This window comes from Oncorhynchus masou, chromosome 15 (assembly GCF_036934945.1).
Source record: "Oncorhynchus masou masou isolate Uvic2021 chromosome 15, UVic_Omas_1.1, whole genome shotgun sequence".
Classification (NCBI taxonomy): Eukaryota; Metazoa; Chordata; class Actinopteri; order Salmoniformes; family Salmonidae; genus Oncorhynchus; species Oncorhynchus masou.
The window spans coordinates 6,960,307-6,981,679 of NC_088226.1; the positions used below are offsets into that span (position 1 = coordinate 6,960,307).

Sequence of the window (21,373 nt, forward strand, 5' to 3'; positions counted from 1 at the left end):
TTACTAATTAGTTACTTTGTTTTTAAAATCAGTAATCATATTCTGTTGAAAAACATATTTATTTGTATATTGATAACCAAGTTTCTCCCCGTTACATTTTGAGTAAGATTGTAATTTGACAAAAACCTAGATAAAAAGCAATTACTTTACTTGTGTACTATGATAATGTTACCTGCTTCGACAATTATTTTACAGTTTGTTCAAGAAAACCCCTTTTTGATTGGTGTAACCCCATAGAACATGTCGTCCCACTGATGGACAATACACAACAGGCAGTCCGATCTTACGGTTGAAACGTAATTAATGAAACTATGAAGTTTCTGACCGCTCTAAAATGCAACTTCTAAACATCAGTAACGGATCCTCATTAAAGGATTTAAAATGTACTCATTCCAATTACAGGACCTCGAAAAAGTCCTGCACTGCTATTTTTCATCACTACCTCCCCAAGTTGGGAGTGGGTAATTTGCGAGCCTGTTGCCTTCCTTGGATGTGGAAGCCATTTCTTAGGCTCCGCGCCGGAATCTAACCCTGATTCCCCGTTACCCATGAACACCATGGTATGCACAGAAAGTACCATCGGAAATTGATAGGGCACACATTCAAATTAGATGTCAGCACCACAAATGGCACGCCACCGGTCGAGATTAGAGAGTCACTAAAAGCCTTAGAGTACCCGCATGGATTTTAGGTCTGATAAATACACACATCCCCAACGGTCAACACTCGTTGGCATGTATTAGGTGTAGAACAATTATCCAAGTAACGTTGGAGCGAGCAAAGGAACTGATTTAAATTAGTCATTGGCAGTTTCACTGTACCGGCCGTGTGTACTAAGCCTTGCACGTCTTAATCTTTGAGAGGAATATGCTACTGGCAGGATCACTCAGGTAGACCCCCCACGTGCAACGAGGTGCAGGGGCACAGTTATTCTCCCAAAGCCGTGGGAGCCCGAAGCACCACTTGAGAGGTGTTCTGTTGGAGGGTTTTTGGAGTATATTGCAAAATGGGGTTTGAGAAACACAAATGTCTCTGACACTGGTGGGTAATATATTGGAGGCAGGGTGAACAATCTCCAAAGGAAGCCCTGCCAATGGGGGTCTTCCCAGTGTGGATCACGTATGCTAATTGGTCAGGAGGAATTGGTGGGTTAGACAAAGACGGATCAAGGGAATGAATGGTCTAATGCAGAGAGTGATAACCAGTAGTGGGAGCACCACAGCCAGTCCCCAATATCACTAGGGCCATGTTAAAGAACCAGGCTTTCCCAAGCGGCAGAGAGACAGATGCCGCCAGAGCAATGGTCACCTGCAGGAATTGAGAACCAGGCGTGGTTGCAAAAGGATACTGCACAAATAGGTTAGGTACCACCAAAAATCTATACGCAACATGTAGTGTTGGTACTACTGAGCTGAAATAAAAGATCCCAGAAATATTCCAAATGCACAAAAGGTATGTTGTGCACAAATTTGCTTACATCCCTGTTAGTGAGCATTTCTACTTTGCCAAGATAATCCATCCACCTGACAGGTGTGGCATATCAATAAGCTGATCAAACAGCATTATCATTACACAGGTGCACCTTGTGCTTGGGACAGTTTATGGCCACTCTAAAATGTGCAGGTTTGTGCCACAGATGTCTTAAGTTGAGGGAACGTGCAATAGGCATGCTGACTGCAGGAATGTCCAACAGAGCTGTTGCCAGAGAATTTCATGTTAATTTCTCTACCATAAGTCCGCCCCCAAAGTCACTTTTGAGAATTTGTCAGTACGGTGGGGGGTTCAGTATGAGTTTAGACATTTCTAACATATACTGCTCTAATTTTTGTATTTAAAAAAAAAATATATATAAAATGAAATATCTCTCAAATGAAGTTTGATAACTTTACTTACATGTTTTAAGAATAAAAAAAATATTTGATAGGATATGTGAAAATTACAGATTAAGCTTAATGGGTATCGAGCGTACCATGGGTGTTCCAAATAAGACCACCTCTTAAATAATCCATTTGAATTAGATTAATATAATCTCTCCCAAAATTCTAAAAATAAACTGATCATTATTATTCATCATGAAAGAAGCACTCATAACAGGGGGATGTCGTATCCACAGAGATCAATGGACTTAGTTTTTTGTTCTTGCCGACCAGCACACACCCGAATCAACTAATCATAGGCTTCAATCAAGACATGATTAGTTGAATCATGTATGTTATTGCTTGGTTAGAACACAAACCTGAACCCACACCGGCCCTCTGTGGATAAGAAGTCATACAACAAAGACACACACAGCTTTCAATTAATTATCTGAAAGATGATTCACATTTGATGTACTGAAAAACAAATTTCAGTACAAGATACGAATCCTAATAATACCACCTTGCGCAGCAGAGCTGTGCACACTGAGTGAAGCGTCAAAGCCACTGCGCACAGACATGTCGGCCTAATTTACTTGATAGTTAACTTTGTCCACTGTCACGTCAACTACACATGTAGGTCTGTCACGTTACCTACCCATGTACTGTATCCAAAATAAGGCAGGCTAGTTGGTGTGTGTGCGCACTTGGTGCCTTGTGCCACTCCGTCACAGCTAGTCTATAAAAAGGACAAAGGGCAAACTTCTGCCCCACTAATACTGCCATGGGATCAGACCACAACTGCCCCCAAACTATACGGGGGAAGGACTAACAGCTGACCCACAGTCATTTAGTGCAAGCAGTAGATCAAGTGCAAGAGCTGAATGCTGCTACTGACATTGGATAAGGGATTGATGATTTAGGCTAGTTTCTCTTTCAGGTGTTCAAAGCACTTAAATAGTCAATCAATTGAGAACACCACAGACACTGTATTCATTATGCAGTATCTTTTTTATGATGATGGCATTAACTGATGTAACAGCATGGTACATTACTTGACAAGGGCAACTAAGACCTGTACACGGCATCACAGCCCAGCGGAACAGCAAGACCTTTCCTTTCCCCTTTGATGTGGCTATGAGTGGCAGCCCGGACAATTAAAACCAAGCTCTTGATGAGGAAGTGGTGCTGAGGGGTAAATTCCACCTCACAGAGAGGGATGACTCCACTCAGGGCTTCCATTACACAGAGAGACTGAGGGCAGGGACCAGACCCGAGATGACTTGTTTCTGCTGGCCATCTCTTCCCAATGATCACAGCCACACATTTTACTCACACTCTGCCCACAGCAGCTGACCTGAGCCATCTCTCTGCTCATTAACACAAACTATGGATCAGACATTTCTCACAATCCAAGTCCAGGCATTAATCATCAAGAAATTGGCCCTGGAGCAGTTGCTAACAGTTTATACCTGCACTACATATCTGCATCCACTGCAGGCCAGATTGGGGGCGTGTGGGGTACACAGACAGACAAAACCTAGGCATGGCATAGCTCCTTGGGACAGAGACAACCAGACCCAGCCCCCTCCATATGTCAAAATCCCACCTGATAAAATCCCAGTGGCGATGAAATAAGGGTCAATATTAAATTAAGTCTAAGAGGCCCAGAGCGCACTAATACAGAGAGCGCTAATCTGGCACGGTGTGCTCCAGAGGTAATATCCTCTAAGAATCCTCAGAGTGCTTCAATGAACACAGAGGGAGAAGATTCCACTGTGGTGCACTGGCCCTTTCAGCACAGTACTCAGAGTTGACAGGACTGTTCTGTTCAATTCAGACAGTTGTTTCATAGTTCCAAATCAATGTGATACATTGAAGCTGTGGCCCAGCGTGACCTGGCAGTCATGATGAGTCCCGTTTGCCCACACCCCGAGTCAGCAACAATAAGCTGGAGAGGTGAGTCCTCCTGAGTCATATTAGGAGTCTGGGACAGGTGGTTCATACTTACGGATGTGCTTTCATCTCTATGTAGTTCTTGGGGATGAAGCCGTCTTTCCCGTTCAATTCTGCTTTGTACCAGTTCTGGTCACACTCTTCATTTAATACCTAGAGAAGGGAAGAGAGTTAACAATATATCACATCTAGTAAACAGAGTACTTCTCAGGCCACTGGGAAGGGGGGCTGAAACGGTTTTGTATCCACTAATGGGGCACAGCCATAAACGACAGATTGAGACACGTTTGCCTGTTGTGAGTACACTCATTTACCAATCAAGAAAGCCTCCATGAGGCCGGGCCAGCTGTGGGAGAACTCTTGTCTGAGAGACATACGATGGTTTGCAGAGGGAGCACTGGTGCATGAGTGTGTCTTAAGTGTGTGTGTGTGTGTGTTGTTGAAAGACATGCACCTGTACACTGGTACAGTTAGTAATGTAAAGCCTCTGGCTTGTGTACTCATAGTCAGATGAAAGAAACAGTCGTCATCAATTCTCACCAGGGTTCTGACTCACAGTAATATATTGACACGTCCCACTCAAAACAAAGATATTCCAACCACCATCTGCCTTCTGGCTTCAGTACAGCCTTTTCATTTCAGAAGAAATAGGAGTCATACTAGATATAGTCTAGAATAGACAGGTATTTCAATGTGATATCCTGACCACAGGCTTCAGTGTTGGTACACACTTCATGGCCTTTGCTAGGTGTTGAAAAACTTTTAAACAAACCATACTTGACCATTTGTGTTCAAGAGAGGAACTAGGCCTAAATCTTTTTATCGGCAAAAAAAGTGTTGGGGAAATGGAGTGTGCAACATCCTTCCTGTGCACAGAGCACTGGGAGAGAGAGAGAGAGAGCGAGAGATAGAAAGGAAAGTGAGGCAGAGTGGGTGTGCCACCACTGACACACCAGAGGGTTCTTAAAGCCTGCAAGGCTTTTTGGGCGACCTGATCAAATTCATATTGAAATGTGTGTTGGAGATCTGTCATTCACATTGAAAACAAGTCTAAGAAGCAGTTGATCTGTTCTATATGCGCTATTTCTATGCTTCCCATGCTTAAGTTGCGTTTTTTGCGTCTTTTACGTTCGGTTTTGTACACCAACTTCAAACAGCTGACAAAACAATATATTTGGTTATGGAAAATATATTTTACAGCGGTTTAGATGGTACAATGTCTATCCACACTATACTTGCTTGTTTTGTTGCAAAAACTATCAGAATTTTAGCAACCAGGAAAAGCTGGAGCGATTTCGACACATTGCATCCATCTTTAAACCTAACCTGAAATACCCAAGGGGCGGTTGCATTGCGTGCATAATCAAACTCTTTGTTGATTTACATAGATGGCTGACAGGTGAGGCAGTGATGATAAACTGAGTAACTCAACTAAAGCACCTGAATCCTTCACAGATTGTGGTTTAGTGTTTAGTGTCTGCGGGTTCACATAACTTGGTCACACAGACCACATCAGTGTGTGAATTGGCCTGGAGGACCTGTGAGAAGAGGAGCTACAGATAGACTACAACCTTCAGTCACTCAGCACCTCAACCACATCCAGCAACAAGATGGCTTCTTAAGCCCCCCTCAAACACAATACAGGCTCTGATACAAAGCTATAAAATTATCTTCCAACTGTCAGATAACAGGGTTGCTCCGGGTGAGATTGATTTCTCCCTTTTCTCACACAGACATACAGTAATTTACACAGTAGGCGTGTAGTTCCCCTAGAGGGAAAGGCAGACAAGTACTGCACAGTTTGGTTGGCAGGCTGTGTTGTACAGTGAGCAGTAGAGGGCTTCTGACCACAGAGTACTGATCTATGCTTCAACACAGCGGTTGGGAAATATCTCGATAATGCATACACAACGATGTAAATGCAGCTAGACATGTTCTCTCTCAGGTATCATTTTACATTGTTCACAAAAGAAAAGCTGCAGCTAGGGTAGAGAGGAAGGACCTACTCATGTCACAACATCTAACCGTCATAACTCTATCTAACCAGAAACTACAGATATGCTTCTTTTGCAGTCTTTTAATCCCGCCCCATCCTGTAAGAGTCAAGTTTTTCAGAAGAGCTCAGTCTCGTTCTACTTCGGTGTGTAGTGTTGATCTGAAGCCCACGCAAGCAACCAGCCCCCCTGGTAATAAAAAACACCATGGCTTAGTGGAAAGAGGCAAGCAGGAGACAATTGAAGCAGGATTCATGTAAGACTATGTGAAGGCATCCCAGGCTATCAGTGTCAGTAGTAGTGTCAGTGGTGAGATTGACATTAGGCCTATACACTCTTTCCACCACACCCTCCTACTTCTCAAAGCCCCGATGATGGGATGATGGTGTCTGACTATTTCCCCCCCCCCAGCTGGTCACTGGCCTCAGTGCTCTTTGACCTCTCTGCTCCAGCTAGCCTGCAGCACACCAGCTGTCACTGTGGAACCACAGCCACTAAGGCACAAGAGACAAAATTAAAGAAGGGGGGAAGGAGGGAGGAGTCCATGCATGTGGCACTATGATAATGTGAGTGAATGTGAATAGGTTGTGAGGAGCACAGGGGGAGACAGGCACGGTGATGGGAGAGTATGCCTGTGGCAGTGTGTGTGTGTGTGGTCTTACAATTGGTGGGGCAATGCAGGCAGGCAGTCTCTGGGAGTGACTGATTGCACATGTGTAGACGTGGCAGACATGCGGTCTGGAACTCTGAACTCACTTTCTCTACATCTTATTACGAAACACAAACACTACACTCCACCTTAGTCTCATCACCTACACAGTTCACGACTTAGCTATCGACCTCAAGCATAACAGCTCACAGACACTCCCTCATGTTCTCTTGCAGATATTACAACAGGCTTGGATTTTCATGATTTTAGGGGTAAGGCCATTTGCCCAATCTGCCAGGGTACCAAGGCCATTAACTTCTTGGTGACTGGGGAGCAGTATTAAGTAGCTTGGATGAATAAGGTGCCCAGAGTAAACTGCTTGCTACTCAGCCATAAAAGCTAGAATATGCATATTATTAGTATATTTGGATAGAAAACACTGAAGTTTCTAAAACGGTTTGAATGATGATCTGAGGTTTGTAGTTTTTCAACTCATTGCCATTCCAATACACAGTGTCTGTGGGGTCATTTTGCACTTCCTAAAGCTTCCACTAGATGTCAACAGTCTTTAGAGCTTTGTTTGATGCTTCTACTGTGAAGTGGGGGCGAATGAGAGGGGACTGAGCCAGGTGTCTGGCAGATTACCACGAGCTCGTGACGCGCGGCCATGTTGAAAGTTAGCTTGCGTTCCATTGCTTTTCTACAGACAAAGGAATTCTCCGGTTGGAACATTATTGAAGAATTATGATAAAAACATTCTATACTTCGTTTGACATGTTTCTACGACCTGTAATATAACTTTTTGAACTTTTCTTCCGACCTGCACACGCGTTTGGATATGTTCACCAAACGCCCTAACAAAAGGAGGTATTTGGACATAAATTAACTTTATCGAACAAATAAAACATTGTGAAACTGGGATTCCTGGGAGTGCATTCTGATGAAGATCATCAAATGTAAGTGAATATTTATAATGCTATTTCGGACTAATGTTGATTCCACAACATGGTGGATCTCTCTTTGGCTGTTTTGGTCTCCGAGTGCCGTAATCTGATTATTGCATGGCATGCTTTTTCCGTAAAGTTTTTTTGAAATCTAACACAGCGGTTGCATTAAGGAGAAGGTTACCTAAAGTTCCATGTATAATAGTTGCATCTTTTATCAATGTTTATTATGAGTATTTCTGTAAATTTATGTGGCTCTGCAACATCACTGCACGTTTTGGAACTACTGAACATAACACGCCAATGTAAAATGAAATGTTTTGATATAAATATGCAATTTATCGAACAAAACATACATGTATTGTGTAACATAAAGTCCTATGAGTGTCATCTAATGAAGATCAAAGGTTAGTGATTCATTTTATCTATATTTCTGCTTTTTGTGACTCCTCTCTGGAAAAATGGCTGTGTTTTTCTGTGACTTGGCAGTGACCTAACATAATCGTTTGTGGTGCTTTTTTGAAATCAGACACTGTGGCTGGATTAACGAGAATGATATCTTTAAAATGGTGAAAATACTTCTATGCTTGAGGAATTTTAACTATGAGATTTTTGTTGTTTTAAATTTGACGCCCTGCACTTTCACTGGCTGTTGGCGGGGTGGGACGCTACGTCCCGAATATCCCAGAGAGTTTAACCAAAATAGTCAATTAAATTGATTTGAAAACCAAAAAACAACTATTCTCTTAAGAAAAGCATAAGTGCATGCTCTTCGCTGGCCATGGCAGAACACTGACATTCTTGTCTTGCAGGAAATCACGCATAGAACAAGCGTATGGTTCGTGGCATTGTCATGCTGAAGGATCATGTCAGGATGAGCCTGCAGGAAGGGTACCACATGAGGGAGGAGGATGTCTTCCCTGTAACACACAGCGTTGAGATTGCTTGCAAAGACAACAAGCTCAGTCAGATGATGATGCTGTGACACACCGCCCCAGACCACGACAGACCCTCCCACCTCCAAATTGATCCCGCTCCAGAGTACAGGCCTCGGTGTAACGCTCATTCCTTCGATGATAAAACACGAATCCGACCATCACCTCTGGTGAGACAAAACTGTGACTCATCAGTGAAGAGCACTTTTTGCCAGTCTTGTCTGGTCCAGCGACAGTGGATTTGTGCCCATAGACGACGTTGTTGCTGGTGTTGTCTGGTGAGGACCTGCCTTACAACAAGCCCTCAGTCCAGCCTCTCTCAGCCTATTGGAGACCGTCTGAGCACTGATGGAGGGATTGTGTACCACCTGATGGTGGGATGTACCGATCCTGTGCAGGTGTTGTTACACGTGGTCTGCCACTGCGAGGATGATCAGTTGTCCGTCCTGTCTCCCTGCAGCTCTGTCTTCGGCGTCTCACAGTACAGACATTGCAATTTATTGCAATGGCCACATAAGATCACAGAACGGGACCACCAAGTGCGGAAGCGCGTAAAAATAGTCTGTCCTTGGTTTTAACACTCACTACCGAGTTCCAAACTGCCTCTGGAAGCAAAGTCTGCACAAGAACTGTTCGCCGGGAGCTTCATGGCTAAGCAGCCGCACACAAGCCTAAGATTACCATGCGCAATGCCAAGCGTCGGCTGGAGTGGTGTCAAGCTCACCACCATTGGACTCTGGAGCAGTGGAAACACATTCCCTGGACTGATGAATCACAATTCACCACCTGGCAGTCCGACAGATGTACCTGGGTTTGGGGGATGCCAGGAGAACGCAACCTGCCCGAATGCATAGTGCCAACTGTGAAGTATGGTGGAGGTGGAATAATGGTCTGAGGCTGTTTCATGGTTCAGGCTTGGCTCCTTAGTTCCAGTGAAGGGAAATCATAATGCTACAGCTTACAATGACATTCTAGATGATTCTGTGCTTCCAACTGTGTGGCAACAGATTGGGGAAGGCCCTTTCCTGTTTCAGCTTGACAATACCCCCGTGCACAAAGCGAGGTCCATTCAGAAATGGTTTGTCGAGATCAGTGTGGAAGAACTTGACTGGCCTGCCCTGACCTCAACCCCATTGAACAACTTTAAGATGAATTGGAACGGTGACTGCGAGCCTGGCCTCATCGCCCAACATCAGCGCCCAACCTCACTAATGCACTTGTGGCTGAATGGAAGCAAGTCCCTGCAGAAATATTCCAACATCTAGTGTAAAGCCTTCCCAGAAGAGTGGAGGCTGTTACAGCAGCAAAGGGGGGACCAACTCCATATTAATGACCATTATTTTGGAATGAGATGTTCAACGAGCAGGTGTCCACATAGTGTACAGGTCCTGTAGTGTACTTGAGGCACTGTTCGTTCACATATGAGAGAAAGGCCTGTTGCTCACCACAACATCAACAACCTTGCAATCTGAGCGGAGGCAGTGAACATTTTGAAACTATTTAACCATAAATGTTGAAAACCTGGAAGATTCGTCATTTTATGAGGCATGTCTTACCATGTTCTGACCATAGGAATGTTAAGGGGATTATTTTAATAACACTTCCTCATATGCCAGTGAAACCAGTATTTCTCTCAGGTTCAACTTTATTTTGTTGTCCAGCAGCCAAATTCACAATCATAGTCATATTAACCCATGCTTCTTTCCCTCTTTCTACATTTCTGAAGGATATTTTCATCTCTGTCATATTCAACTGCTCGCATTTGCGGTGCACTTTTGAAAACAGTGTTTTCCCGCTAATTGCATTTTGGAACAGTTGCACTTATATCCTATTGCCGTGTGTGCATTGCTGCACTTATAATGTGAAGAAATCGCCTAATAGTTTATTAACATTTTAAGCTAAACGTTTTAATCTGTTGCATCAGCCTCATTGCTTTTTAAAGTTTGATGTACAGTGGTTGTATTAATTTGGGATATGTTGTAACAACTGTCCCAGAGTCTATTTGGAATATTTATCTCTCACACAGAAGGACAAGCTGACCAATAGAATAGGCACATTTTTGTACTATGGGGGATAGTAGATTGACATAGACTAGTGATTTTGCTGTTTTTTACTCATCTTGTTGGCTGACAAAAAGTAAATGTGGACAGCTCTAAGGACACGTGTCGTTGCAACTACGATGTGTCGGTCTTCACTTGTATATGTATGTATATTTGTACAGCTCTCGGGACATAATTATTGTTTGGATAACCTTATTTACTTTTATGTATTGGTTTTTATCTTATTATTTTTTTCTTCACTCTATGCGATGCAAAGAACACCGGAAGAATTATCACTGAATTATTAATCCCATAAGGGATGGGTTGCCAATTTGTGATTTGACACGAAAATAAAATGTCATTCACTGCAACCTACTTCGGAGCTATGACACCTGTGAGAAGGACCAGATCGTGTGTCGGGCATTGAATAATAAGAATTGAAATATCTGAGCGAGCTATGTGAGTGAGAGGTGCTTCGGAGCACCGTGATTGACAGCCAGGGGAAGGGAATTGGAATTATATTCATCCCTTTGGCCGCAAGGCATGGATTATTTTAGGGGAATTATGGCCATACATGGCGGTCGATTCCGCCGGGAAATGCAAGGCCTGTTAATACATATCTAAACACTCACTGCTGATTCATGCATAGCATAATTTTAAATCTGTGGACTACCAGTGCCTTAGGGTTCCCGGTAAAAGTGTGATCTAATGGTGCGAGTGACTGAAGCTCATGTTTGTGGGTGATGGTGTGAAAGAGCAACAAAGGCCACTTTACCCTTGTAGCCTGCTAAATCCAAGATGGCGTAGCAGTCATACGTCTGTCTTTGTCCTGTCGTGTCCCTTGTATATATATATATATATTTTTAATTTCACATATCTTTTAAAAATATTTTCCTAAACCTCAACTTCTAAATACTCTCCTGCAACCCGCCTCACCCAATGTGGTGTGGATCTGGGGGGTTTTCTAAAATATTTCTATATATTTCGTATCTGGAATCCCTCAACTGAAGCTAGCCAGCTAACCAACCTACCAGTTAGCAAACAACTGCTAGCGGTCATCAGCTAACCTTTAGCTCGGAAAGCTCTCGCCAGTTAGTACCAGAGCATAACAAACCTGTTTTTCTCTCCATATTTATTTAAACCAGGTAGGCAAGTTGAGAACAAGTTCTCATTTACAATTGCGACCTGGCCAAGATAAAGCAAAGGAGTTCGACACATACAACAACACCGAGTTACACGTGGAGTAAAACAAACATACAGTCAATAATATAAGTCTATATACAGTGGGGGGAAAAGTATTTAGTCAGCCACCAATTGTGCAAGTTCTCCCACTTAAAAAGATGAGAGGCCTGTAATTTTCATCATAGGTACACTTCAACTATGACAGAGAAAAGGAGAAAAAAAAATCCAGAAAATCACATTGTAGGATATTTTATTTATTTATTTGCAAATTATGGTGGAAAATAAGTATTTGGTCAATAACAAAAGTTTCTCAATACTTTGTTATATACCCTTAATTGGCAATGACAGAGGTCAAACGTTTTCTGTAAGTGTTCACAAGGTTCTCACACAATGTTGCTGGTATTTTGGTCCATTCCTCCATGCAGATCTCCTCTAGAGCAGTGATATTTTGGGGCTGTTGCTGGGCAACACGGACTTTCAACTCCCTCCAAAGATTTTCTATGGGGTTGAGATCTGGAGACTGGCTAGGCCACTCCAGGACCTTGAAATGCTTCTTATGAAGCCACTCCTTCGTTGCCTGGGCGGTGTGTTTGGGATCATTGTCATGCTGATGGAAGGAGGTTTTTACTCAAAATCTCACGATACACGGCCCCATTCATTCTGTCCTTTACACGGATCAGTCGCCCTGGTCCCTTTGCAGAAAAACAGCCCCAAAGCATGATGTTTCCACCCCCATGCTTCACAGTAGGTATGGTGTTCTTTGGCTGCAACTGAGCAGTCTTTGTCCTCCAAACACGACAGGTTGAGTTTTTACCAAAAAGTTATATTTTGGTTTCATCTGACATTCTCCCAATCTTCTTCTGGATCATCCAAATGCTCTCTAGCAAACTTCAGACAGGCCTGGACATGTACTGGCTTAAGCAGGGGGACACGTCTGGCACTGCAGGATTTGAGTCCCTGGCGGCGTAGTGTGTTACTGATGGTAGGCTTTGTTACTTTGGTCCCAGCTATCTGCAGGTCATTCACTAGGTCCCCCCGTGTGGTTCCGAGATTTTTGCTCACCGTTCTTGTGATCATTTTGACCCAACGGGGTGAGATCTTGCGTGAGATCTTGCCCCAGATCGAGGGAGATTATCAGTGATCTTTTATGTCTTTCATTTCCTAATAATTGCTCCCACAGTTGATTTCTTCAAACCAAGCTGCTTACCTATTGCAGATTCAGTCTTCCCAGCCTAGTGCAGGTCTACAAAAAATTTCTGGTGTCCTTTGACAGCTCTTTGGTCTTGGCCATAGTGGAGTTTGGAGTGTGATTGTTTGATGTTGTGGACAGGTGTCTTTCATACTGATAACAAGTTCAAACAGGTGCCATTAATACAGGTAACGAGTGGAGGACAGAGGAGCCTCTTAAAGAAGAAGTTGCAGGTCTGTGAGAGCCAGAAATCTTGCTTGTTTGTAGGTGACCAAATACTTATTTTCCACCATAATTTGCAAATAAATTCACAAAAAAATCCTACAATATGATTTTCTGGATTTCTTTTCCTCATTTTGTCTGTCATAGTTCAAGTGTACCTATGATAAAATATTACAGGCCTCATCTTTTTAAGTGGGAGAAGTTGCACAATTGGTGGCTGACTAAATCATTTTTGCCCCACTGTATATTCCATGTCTGATATATATATTTTCCATTTTTTTATTAAAATGGAATGGAGTAGAACAGCAAACACACATGGCCACTGCGCCTGCTACTCCTATCCATTTCCATATGAAATAGCCATTGGGTGCTGTTCAGGGGAGGGCAGGCCCACAACAATGGCCGGAGTTGAATGGAACAGCACTTCACCTTAGTGACTGTTCCCTCTGCTCTATACAATACATATGTTTATTTTATGTGATGATAAAAGGCTCATACAATACAAATATTTTTTTAAATGTTTTCTTTCACAGTGATAGCGACTCTGACTGGGAGCCCCCGGTGCCAAGCTGCCCGCTCTACCTCTGACCCCCTCTACTCCTGCCTCCAGTGGTGTTCATATGCCACAGTTCATTACTGCAGGCATGACTGTGCCTCAGGGCCAAAAAGGCACAGCATGGAGGCGTCGTTGTGTTCTGTGTCACATGAACTGCACCACTTGTTCAGTTTGCCTCTGCTTTAAATCAGAAAGAGACTGCTATGGGACATGGCACAGGCAGCAAAATATTGTGTAGAGAACTTCCAAAGGGGGTACACTGTTGTTTTTTTTATATATTTTTTTTTGTGTGTTAGAATTGCTTTTTGATATGTTGTATATACACTACTCCAAAAAATAAAGGGAACACTAAAATAACACATCCTAGATCTGAATGAATGAAATATTATTAAATATTTTTTTCTTTACATAGTTGAATGTGCTTAGAACAAAATCACACAAAAATTATCAATGGAAATCAAATTTATCAACCCATGGAGGTCTGGATTTGGAGTCACACTCAAAATTAAAGTGGAAAACCACACTACAGGCTGATCCAACTTTGATGTAATGTCCTTAAAACAAGTCAAAATGAGGCTCAGTAGTGTGTGTGGCCTCCACGTGCCTGTATGACCTCCCTACAACGCCTGGGCATGCTCCTGACGGTCTCCTGAGGGATCTCCTCCCAGACCTGGACTAAAGCATCCGCCAACTCCTGGACAGTCTGTGGTGCAATGTGGCGTTGGGGGATGGAGCGAGACATGATGTGCTCAATTTAATTCAGGTCTGGGGGAAAAGGCAGGCCAGTCCATAGCATCAATGCCTTCCTCTTGCAGGAACTGCTGACACACTCCAGCCACATGAGGTCTAGCATTGTCTTGCATTAGGAGGAACCCAGGTTCAACCGCACCAGCATATGGTCTCACAAGGGGTCTGAGGATCTCATCTCGGTACCTAATGGCAGTCAGGCTACCTCTGGCGAGCACATGGAGGGCTGTGCGGCCCCCCAAAGAAATGCCACCCCACACCATGACTGACTCACCGCCAAACCGGTCATGCTGGAGGATGTTGCAGGCAGCAGAACGTTCTCCACGGCGTCTCCAGACTGTCACGTCTGTCACATGTGCTCAGTGTGAACCTGCTTTTATCTGTGAAGAGCACAGGGCGCCAGTGGCGAATTTGCCAATCTTGGTGTTCTCTGGCAAATGCCAAACGTCCTGCACGGTGTTGGGCTGTAAGCACAACCCCCACCTGTGGACATTGGGCCCTCATACCACCTTCATGGAGTCTGTTTCTGACCGTTTGAGCAGACACATGCACATTTGTGGCCTGCTGGAGGTCATTTTGCAGGGCTCTGGCAGTGCTCCTCCTGCTCCTCCTTGCACAAAGGCGGAGGTAGCGGTCCTGCTGCTGGGTTGTTGCCCTCCTACGGCCTCCTCCACGTCTCCTGATGTACTGGCCTTTCTCCGGGTAGCGCCTCCATGCTCTGGACACTACGCTGACAGACACAGCAAACCTTCTTGCCACACTTCGCATTGATGTGCCATCCTGGATGAGCTGCACTACCTGAGTCACTTGTGTGGGTTGTAGACTCCGTCTCATGCTACCACTCGAGTAAAAGCACGGCCAGCATTCAAAAGTGACCAAAACATCAGCCAGGAAGCATAGGAACTGAGAAGTGGTCTGGTCACCACCTGCAGAACCACTCCTTTATTGGGGGTGTCTTGCTAAATGCCTATAATTTCCACCTGTTGTCTATTCCATTTGCACAACAGCATGTGAAATTTATTGTCAATCAGTGTTGATTCCTAAGTGGACAGTTTGATTTCACAGAAGTGTAATTGACTTGGAGTTACATTGTGTTGTTTAAGTGTTCCCTTTATTTTTTTGAGCAGTGTATGTATGTATGTATGTATGTATGTATGTATGTATGTATGTATGTATGTATGTATGTATGTATGTATGTATGTATGTATGTATGTATGTATGTATGTATGTATGTTTATATATGTGTGACAAGACGAGGACGTCTGACTGCTATGCCTTCATGGGTCATAAATTGGTTGCCACTATAAAACTTTTCTTCTTGGTCTCAAGTCAACCTTTAAACACAGATGGGTATGTTGGTAGAACACCGATATCCCAGGGTTTTCATTGTGAATGGGAAAATATTGGTAAAATAAGTTATTTTTGTTTTGCTTTGTTCTGATGAATGTACAAAGTTTGCATTTTGTCTTTATATTTGGTTAATTATTCATGGGAACCTGAATTCAATTACATTTTATGACTGTACCTTGAGCTTTATTCTGGGCCTTTCCCCAGGAATATTCCAGCAAGGAAGCAGCCATGTTTAGTTTATTTATTTTCTTTAACCTTTAATTTAACAAGGTAAATCATTGTACACATTCTCTTTTACAATAATGACCTGAACAAGATAGCGCAGTAACTGTGCAGCAAAGCAGACATTCCACACAAAAACAAAAACAGAAAATGCTCGACCTCATGTGGCTGGAGTGTGTCAGCAGTTCCTGCAAGAGGAAGGCATTGATGCTATGGACTGGCCCGCCCGTTCCCCAGACCTGAATCAAATTGAGCACATCATGTCTCGCTCCATCCCCCAACGCCGCATTGCACCACAGACTGTCCAGGAGTTGGCGGATGCTTTAGGCCAGGTCTGGGAGGAGATCCCTCAGGAGACCATCCACCACCTCATCAGGAGCATTTCAAGGCGTTGTAGGGAGGTCATACAGGCACGTGGAGGCCACACACACTACTGAGCCTAATTTTGGATCAGCCTGTAGTGTGGTTTTCCACTTTAACTTTAATTTTGAGTGTGACTCCAAATCCAGACCTCCATGGCTTGATAAATTTGATTTCCATAGATACTTTTTGTGTGATTTTGTTCTCAGCACATTCAACTATGTAAAGAAAAAAGTATTTAATAATATTTCATTCATTCAGATGTAGGATGATCTGAAATCCACAACAGAAGTTTACTGGCTAACGTTTGTGTTCAGCTAACCACGGTTGGTGGTCATCAGCTATCCTTTAGCTCAAAAAGCTATCGGCAGTTTTGTACAACGTGACTCACACCAGAGCATTTCGGACCTATTTCTCTCCATATCCCTGGATTTCTACCGCAAGCTCTGGACATTTACACCTGGATCTTGCAGCTAGCTAGCTGCTATCCGAGTGACTATTGCTTACGTCGGTCCCGGAGCAATGGTTTCAATGATGTTTCTAGAGACAATATCTCTCTCATCATCACTCCATGCCTAGGTTTACCTCCACTGTATTCACATCCTACCATACCTTTGTCTGGACATTATACCTTGAAGCTATTTTATCGCCCCCAGAAACCTCCTTTTACTCTCTGTTCTGGACGTCCTAGACGACCAATTCTCATAGCTTTTAGCTGTACCCTTATCCTACTCCTCCTCTGTTCCTCTGGTGATGTAGAGGTGAATCCAGGCCCTGCAGTGCCTAGCTCCACTCCTATTCCCCAGGCGCTCTCTTTTGATGACTTCTGTAACAGTAATAGCATTGGTTTCATGCATGTTCACATTAGAAGTTTCCTCCCTAAGTTTGCTTTTATTCACTGCTTTAGCACACTCTGCCAACCCAGATGTCCTAGCCGTGTCTGAATCCTGGCTTAGGAAGACCACCAAAAACTCATAAAAATCTCCATTCCTAACCACAACATTTTCAGACAAGATAGAACACAGCTAACGGGGTCAGTGTTGCAATCTACTGCAGAGATAGCCTGCAGTTCTGTTCTACTATCCAGGTCTGTACCCAAACAATTAGAACTTCTACTTTTAAAAATTCAACTCTCTAAAAACAAGTCTCTCACAGTTTCCGCCTGCTTATAGACCACCCTCTGCCCCCAGCTGTGCTCTGGACACCATATGTGAACTGATTTCCCCCCATCTATCTTCAGAGCTCATGCTGCTTGGTGACCTAAACTGGAACATGCTTAACACCCCAGCCATCCTACAATCTTAGCTTGATGCCCTCAATCTCACACAAATGATGAATGAACCTTCCAGGTTCCACCCCAAAGCCGTAAACTCGGGCACCATCATAGATATCATCCTAACCAACTTTCCCTCTAAATACACCTCTGCTGTTTTCAACCAAGATCTCAGCAATCACTGCCTCATTGCCTGCATCCGTAATGGGTCAGTGGTCAAGCGACCTCCACTCATCACTGTCAAACGCTCCCTGGTAAACTTCGGCAAGCAGGCCTTTCTAGTCGACCTGGCCCGGGTATCCTGGAAGGATATTGACCTCATCCCATCAGTAGAGGATGCCCGTTTTTTTTTAAATGCCTTCCTCACCATCTTAAATAAGCATGCCCCATTCAAGAAATGTAGAACCAGGAACAGATATAGCCCTTGGTTCTCTTCAGACCTGACTGCCCTTAACCAACACAAAAACATCCTGTGGCATTCTGCATTAGCATCGAACAGCCTCAGTGATATGCAACTTTTCAGAGAAGTTAGAAACCAATATACAAAAGCAGTTAGAAAAGCCAAGGCTAGCATTTTCAAGCATACATTTGCTTCCTGCAACACAAACTCAAAAAAGTTCTGGGACACTGTAAAGTCCATGGAGAATAAGAACACCTCCTCCCAGCTGCCCACTGCACTGAGGATAGGAAACACTGCCAACACCGATAAATCCACTATAATTGAGAATTTCAAGAAGCATTTTTCTACGGCTGGCCATGCCTTCCACCTGGCTACCCTCTCACCGGCCAACTGCACTGTACCCCGCACAGCAACTCGCTCAAGCCTTCCCCATTTCTCCTTCTCCCAAATCCAGCCAGGGTGAGGTTCTGAAAGAGCTGCAAAATCTGGACCCCTACAAATCAGCCAGGCCAGATAATTTTAGAAAGGGGCCAGATTATCTGCCAAAATTGTTGCAACCCCTATTACTAACCTGTTCAACCTATCTTTCGTGACGTCTGAGATTCCCAAATATTGGAAAGCAGCTGCGGTCATCTCCCCTCTTCAAAAGGGGGGACACTCTTGACCCAAACTGCTACAGACCTATATCTATCCTACCATGCCTTTCTAAGGTCTTCAAAAGCCAAGTCAACAAACCGATTACCGACCATTTTGAATGCCACCATACCTTCTCCGCTATGCAATCTGGTTTCAGAGCTGGTCATGGGTGCATCTCAGCCACGCTCAAGGTCCTAAACAGTATCTTAAACTCCATCGAAAATAAACAATACTGTGCAGCCGTATTCATTGAAACCAAGGTTTTCGACTCTGTCAATCACCATATCCTCATCGGCAGACTCGATAGCCTTGGTTTCTCAAATGATTGCCTCGCCTGGTTCACCAACGACTTCTCTGATAGAGTTCAGTGTGTCAAATCGGAGGGCCTGTTGTCTGGGCCTCTGGCAGTCTTTATGGGGGTGCAACAGGGTTAAATTCTTGGACCGACTCTCTTCTCTGTATACATCAATGAGGTCGCTCTTGCTGCTGGTGAGTCTCTGAGCCCTTCTTTGGACCCCCCAGACGAGCTTCAATAGCATACAACTCTCCTTCCGTGGCCTCCAACTGCTCTTAAATACAAGTAAAACTAAATGCATGCTCTTCAACCGATCGCTGCCTGCACCAGCCCGCCCGTCCAGCATCACTACTCTGGACTCTTCTGACTTAGAATATGTGGACAACTACAAATACCTGGGTGTCTGGTTAGACTGTAAACATCTCCAATCCAAAGTTAAATCTAGAATTGGCTTCCCCTTAGCTTGCTGATCACCATAGTAGCACCCACCTGTAGCACACGCTCCAGCAGGTGTATCTCTCTGGTCACTCCCAAAACCAATTCTTCCTTTGGCCACCTCGCCTTCCAGTTCTCTGCTGCCAATGACTGGAACGAACTACAAAAATCTCTGAAACTGGAAACATTTATCTCCCTCACTAGCTTTAAGCACCAGCTGTCAGAGCAGCTCACAGATTACTGCACTTGTACATAGCCCATCTATAATTTACCCTAAACAACTACCTCTTCCCTTACTGTATTTATTTAGCTCCTTTGCATTATTTGTATTTCTACTTTGCACATTCTTCCACTGCTAATCTACCATTCCAGTGTTTTACTTGCTATATTGTATTTACTTCGCCACCATGGCCCTTATTTTGCCTTTACCTCCCTTATCTCACCTCATTTGCTCTCATCGTATATAGACTTAATTCACTACTGTATTATGTTTGTTTTACTCCATGTGTAACTCTGTGTTGTTCCATGTGTCGAACTGCTTTGCTTTATCTTGGCCAGGTCACAATTGTAAATGAGAACTTGTTCTCAATTTGACTACCTGGTTAAATAAAGGTGAAATAAAAAATAAATAAATTGCAAACTCTCTTTATCACATTATGTTGTTAGCTACCAGTTGCAGAGGTTTGCTCAGCCTGCGTAAAGAGATTACACTTCTCCCTGGGGCTTGAAGAGGACTGTTTACTCAGATTATGACCAAGTTGCTTTTAAAGGCTGTAAACAGTCAATCTTCCATAAGTAGCTCCATGATAACATGAAACCACAAGGCAGTTCCTTTAAAACGGTAAAGCCGAAAACCTAGTTGGCTTGTTTACCTCGCTTGGCTTAGTCTGCTTAACCAGTTTTGTTACTGTATCTCTGAACTGACAATGGCTATGAAGGACAATTCTCTCACATCAAATTCAACTCGAGGTATCGTGCAAGCGGTCTGATGACAATTTAAAAAAATATATATGCTGAAAGAGCTGCGGCTGAAGTGAAAAAGATTAAAACATTTGCTTTGTTGGCAGTTTCTTTAAGACAAGGCAAGACCAGAATTGTGACTGTGCGTTGCTCTATCTTTATGTGCAGTATTATGTAAATGCAATTCTGCGGGTGCTCTGCATTCCCTCCCTCTAAAAGATGTTTATTTTATTTTTTTAATCTGACTGAAACACAATAGATTCAGGAGTTTCTATTAGTGAGGCTAAGGTCCAGGGGATAATCTCCTCCACAGCTGCCACTGAGCAGAGCGGCTCCCCCTCACACACACACCGCTTTCTCAGACCCCTGCTAAAACCCTAGTGGCCAAGCCTGAGACGCACAATGATGAACAATATGCACCCCTTGGTCTGACTGACTACCATCCCCAAAGCAGACTTCAATGACAACCCAACACAGATGAGTAGCTAACAAACATGTGGAGTGGGTCTTCTTCTGACGTTAGCATAGCTTACAGACCCAGCTGGTTACCTGGTGTAGCCTAGCATGAGAGGAGGAGGAGGAGGGGAGGTGACTGACAGCCACGCGTCTGTAATGTGGACTCAATCTAGAGACCATTTCTATGAATCAAGACTGCGGATTATGCTGGAGTGTGAAATTAACTGAGGCCAGTAGATAAAGCGTGTTCCAACTATGGGCCTCCCAGAACTGTTGTTTCTGATAATGGACTTCTGTCGTGCATTTGCAATTTAAAAAAAATGGAGATAAAAACCCACGTTCATCCATCCAGCGATTAAGCAACGGCTGGTTCATTAACTTGTCTACTCACATTCAACCATTGTTCAGCTTTTTGAGAGACGGGAACAGAAAAACTAGGGTTATCTTTATCAGTTTACCCAGTCCTCAACACACACGGACAATTGAATCGTATCAATTGGGATCATGACAGATAAAACCGCAAACAAGGCCTTTGTTCATCATCTGACAATGCCACATGTGTGTAGTGTATGAGCGCACGAGAGACAGTAACTGTATTCACAATCTGTGAAAGTAACGTGACAAAGCAAATAGTTTGGCGTACATGGAATGCACCCATTGGAAGGCCTGGTATGTTGACACGTTGGCGGCTGTGCATTGAGTCCAACAGACTGGGGA

The 21,373-nt window shown here is 43.7% G+C and overlaps 1 protein-coding gene across 1 annotated transcript in view; it reads right to left on the reverse strand.

The window, feature by feature from the left end:
• The window catches only part of LOC135555437 (growth factor receptor-bound protein 2), a 49,708-nt gene that overhangs the window by 4,306 nt on the left and 24,029 nt on the right, over positions 1-21,373 (reverse strand). The window contains exon 3 of the mRNA XM_064987847.1: positions 3,868-3,965. Coding sequence (XP_064843919.1) covers positions 3,868-3,965 — 98 coding nt within the window. The remainder of the gene's footprint in view (positions 1-3,867; positions 3,966-21,373) is intronic.